The sequence below is a fragment of the Fukomys damarensis genome, unplaced genomic scaffold (assembly GCF_012274545.1).
Source record: "Fukomys damarensis isolate Sample0158 unplaced genomic scaffold, DMR_v1.0_HiC HiC_scaffold_23, whole genome shotgun sequence".
NCBI classification, from domain to species: Eukaryota; Metazoa; Chordata; class Mammalia; order Rodentia; family Bathyergidae; genus Fukomys; species Fukomys damarensis.
In genome coordinates this window covers 7,525,769-7,529,805 of record NW_022900935.1, presented here as the reverse complement: position 1 = coordinate 7,529,805, position 4,037 = coordinate 7,525,769, and the positions used below count along the sequence as shown (strand labels likewise).

The window sequence follows — 4,037 nt, the reverse complement described above, 5'->3', positions numbered from 1 at the left end:
TGGAAAAAAAAAAAAAAAAAAAAAAAAAAAAGACAGAAATACACCATAATAATTTATTTCTCCTCTTCGTGAAGGACTTGCCTAGAAATCATATTGCTTTTAGTTCTCAGTACAGTTTTGGGTTTTTTTTTGTTGGGGGGAGGTGCAAGGTTTTGCTGGCCTTGAACTGTCAGAGATCCTTATGCCTCAGCCTCCAAGTACTGGGGGATCACAGGTGTGTTCCATGCCCAGCCCACACTTTCTTGAAATAATCAGAATCTCTGATTTCCCTTAACTCCACTGCATAGTCTTCTTAAATACAAACATATCTGTGCTACATATTTATCTTTCTTTTTTTTCTGGTACTGGAGACTTAACCTAGGGCCTGGTACAAGCTACACACATGCTCAACAACTAAGCTATGTGCCCAGTCCCTATCTGTCTTCTTGAGGCATGATCTTCTGATTATATTGTTATGCTGACCAAGTCAACTCAAAATTTAGCAGCTCACTGGTACCCTTCTGGCTGACTTGCTCCTGTCATTACTGCCACCCATGGTAAGGTATTATAGCAAGTAGATATGGATCAGTGCCCAAGTGTCTATTATATGTTGTTGGTAAAAATGTGCTCCTTTTTAGACTCTAAGATATATACATCCCTGTGAACTAAGAAAGAAGCCTCTTGGGCAGGGGTTAACTCAGTGGCACTGCGCCTGTCTTGCAGTGCAAGGTTCTGAGTTCAATACCCCCCAAAAAAGAAAGAACCCACTAAATGTGGGTGCTTATACTCAATTTGGAGAAATCTCCATTACCATGTGTGTATCAAGCTGCTCCCTAGCAGTTTCAGGAAGTCCTCCTGTGGGCTTAGAGGCAGACAGCTGGCTCTCCATTCTAGTCAGTTCCAAGAGGAAATCCTCAATCTCACTGTGGAAACCTTGGGCCTTATGAGAGAAAAACATATCAGCAATGTAAGCAGTCAAGTATCAACTTCAAATATAAAGAATAAAGAATCTCTACACCTTTAGCTCCTTTCTTCCCATTTCTAAACGTCAGTAATCTTATTAGAATCTTATGCATTGTTGCAGATTATTCACACCAGGGAAACTATTCGATATTTACACGTGTGTGACTTATTTCACTTAGGAGTATATCTTCAATATGTGAGGGTGGGATGGGTAGGGGAAGAGTAAAAAGGGAAAAGAAAAAAATGTGAGAGAATGAAAAGATGAAAATAAAGTGTTTGTAGATGGGGAGGGGAGGAGGGGGTAAAGGGAGGGCAGAGGAAAGGGGAAAAAATGAGAATCAAGACTTGTCATGTAGAGGTACAAGATCCCAACAATGAATGTAACTGTACTGCATCCCTAAAATGTACCAATAAACTCAATTAAAGCTAAAAAAGAATAAAGAATCTTATGAAGCCTTGTCGGGGAGGAACATGGGGATGCTCTCAGGTATGAGTTATTCTGTGTCAGGTTTGACACAATCTATTTGTTTACTGCTAGAATTTAGTAGAATCCTTCAGCTCTCACTGTAACACGGTACACATATGATCAATGGGCTAAGGTACTGTTGAAGGGGGAAGAACTTGATATAGGAAAAAATGAGTCTGTGGGCAGGGTTGGTTATAGTGAAAATCTACTACTAATCCAAGAAGAGTCACTAAACAAAAAACTTCTTTTCTGACAAGTCATAGGGGTTTCTACCAGTGGCTTTCCTCTCTCTGACTTAGGCCTTCTCCCAGCTACAGTCACATGCAAACCTCCTCCTCCTAACTTGGATGGTGCACATACCTGCTGCAGTGTTGACTGAAGCTGCTGTTCCCTCTCCTCTGTTTTCTGTAGCACTGACTCCCAGCACTGGTTCATGGTTTCCAAGCGGCTTCGTAGGCTGCTGGCATCATCTCCGGCACTAGATTCAAGCAGCTCATTGCCAGCTTTGTTGACTGTTTCCACTGTGGCTTGATGAGCCAAAACATCATTTTTTAGAACCTAGAAGATGTCGAATGGCATTAATTTATCTCACCGAGTATCATCAAGCCTTGCTCTCCATATAGGACATCAAAAAGCTGTAGGTGGCAGTATCTGGTCTCAAACCAACAGAGATGGAGATGAAAACTAAAAACACTTACATGGTGCTTTGCGAGCTCAATTTCGATGACTTTTGGGTCTCCACTTATTGGTCTCTGAGCATCCAGTAACTCTTCAGTGTGAGTCAGCCAGCCTATCAGTTCCTCTAGGGCATGCTGGAACTGGCCAAGGGCCAAGAGAGCGCCTTCTAGCTTATGCTGCTCAAAACAAGACAGAAAGGGCAGATTCATTAGGAAATTAGAAAAGAACAGACAGAGTAGTCTGCTTCCACCCTCAGCCACTTGCCTTACCTGTCTATAGGCAATTTTCTCACCCAGGTTCTCCCAGAGGTGTTTGAGTTCTGTCAGTGGTTCTCGTATAATATCTCTGTCTGTTTCGTCAGTAGCTTTCTTTAACATTAGTTCACCCTGGTGATTGAGTTTCTCCATCTCAATTTGCTGTTGGTAAACTTCCACTTTGAACTCCTGTCAAAGATGTACTCAATGTTAGTATCAAACCAAGCCTTTAGAAACTACCAAGAAGCAACTTCTCTGCCAAAGCTATTCTGGGATACAGACCTTCATCTCATTTAGCTGATCTTTAACAGTGTTGAGGTCAGTGCCAACAGGGGGCATGGTGCAGAGTTTGATCACAGTATTATCCAGCCAATCAAACATAGCCTAAAATAAAAACACAAAAATGTAGAAAACTAAATAAATAAAAACACAGCACCTGGAGAGTTATCACTAACGTTGTATTTCATGATAACATGGGCTTGGAACCCCTGACAAATGCTGCCTTAGTAAGGGTAGCTTTGTTGTGGAGCTAAATGAGCATAAATATGATAAGAACGCAATGAGGACAAAAATGGGAGGAGGAGTAGACAGTCATTACTACTTTTCTCATTAGAAGGAAGAATATGGCTGGAAATGTAGAAACAGCAGCGTCTTAGGGTTGAGAACACTGTGGTGCTATGAAGGCGATCCACTTTTGCACCGAGTTTAGAAAACAACCATGGCAAGACAGGACCTGTACTTCCTTGGTGGTCACCTGGTGGCCTCACCTGAAGAGTGTCTTGATAATGCACAGCAGCTTGCATAGCATCCTCCAGTTTTTCAAGCCTCTCTCTCCATGTTTTGTTCAAGTTCTCCCAAGCATTATTCATCTAGGAGAAAACAGTAAATCGATTCTTTAATGAATACCACCCTTCAGACTGAATCCACCAAGGTCTCATCCGAATCCTTCAGCCGTTCTCCACACCTCATCAATGCTCTTCTTCACTTCCGGCTTCTCAGTTTCACCACAGGCAAAAATCAAATCTGTGCCGAGGATGCGAATAAATTCCAACTCCTCATGCAGACCATCTGTCTCCTCTTTAATAGTCTACATGTAAAGGAACAGCACATGAGTCACAGCAGAAAGCAGAAGAGAACTTCCCAAACTTACAGCTCATTGAGAGCAGACACTGAAAGAACTGTCACCCTCACACACTTTGATGCTCTTCATCTTTTGTTTTATCTAGAGAGCATAGCTTCAGGCGCCAAGTGGCCGCTGTTCGTATATACACACAAAATACACGTATCAAATACTACATATACACATATAAATGTGAGCACGCAGGGACACAGCTCATGCTTTTCTGCCTTCAACAAAATTACAACCCAGAGCCAGATGTCTAATACAAAGAGAAATATAAACAAGGGGGAAACAGCACAGTGCAAGTCACAAATGTCAGCACTGATAGGCTAGTATAATAGTAGTGCTGGGCTATATAATCTTAAAGTCAGTTCTGTTCCAGATCCTAAAACACGGTTTCATGAGATGACACAGAGGGGTGAGGAGAAGAGTTTCTGCATAGAAAAGTATCATAAAATTAAAATAAGAAATACAGGGGCCAGGGATTTAGCTCAGTGGTTCCATTGCCTGTCTCACAAGAGCCAGGTCCCAACTTTGATCTCCAGTACCAAATTAAAAAAAAAAAAAAAAAAAAAAA

General features: G+C 41.7%; 1 protein-coding gene across 24 annotated transcripts in view; it reads right to left on the bottom strand.

Moving 5' to 3' along the window:
- The window catches only part of LOC104863465 (microtubule-actin cross-linking factor 1), a 340,469-nt gene that overhangs the window by 41,991 nt on the left and 294,441 nt on the right, over window positions 1-4,037 (bottom strand). For all 24 annotated transcript variants that reach the window (XM_033767735.1, XM_033767743.1, XM_010625879.3 and 21 more), the window contains 7 exons: window positions 3,305-3,427; window positions 3,108-3,209; window positions 2,623-2,724; window positions 2,356-2,529; window positions 2,107-2,262; window positions 1,769-1,966; window positions 791-919 (listed from right to left, as the gene is read on the bottom strand). In XM_033767735.1, coding sequence (XP_033623626.1) covers window positions 791-919; window positions 1,769-1,966; window positions 2,107-2,262; window positions 2,356-2,529; window positions 2,623-2,724; window positions 3,108-3,209; window positions 3,305-3,427 — 984 coding nt within the window. The remainder of the gene's footprint in view (window positions 1-790; window positions 920-1,768; window positions 1,967-2,106; window positions 2,263-2,355; window positions 2,530-2,622; window positions 2,725-3,107; window positions 3,210-3,304; window positions 3,428-4,037) is intronic.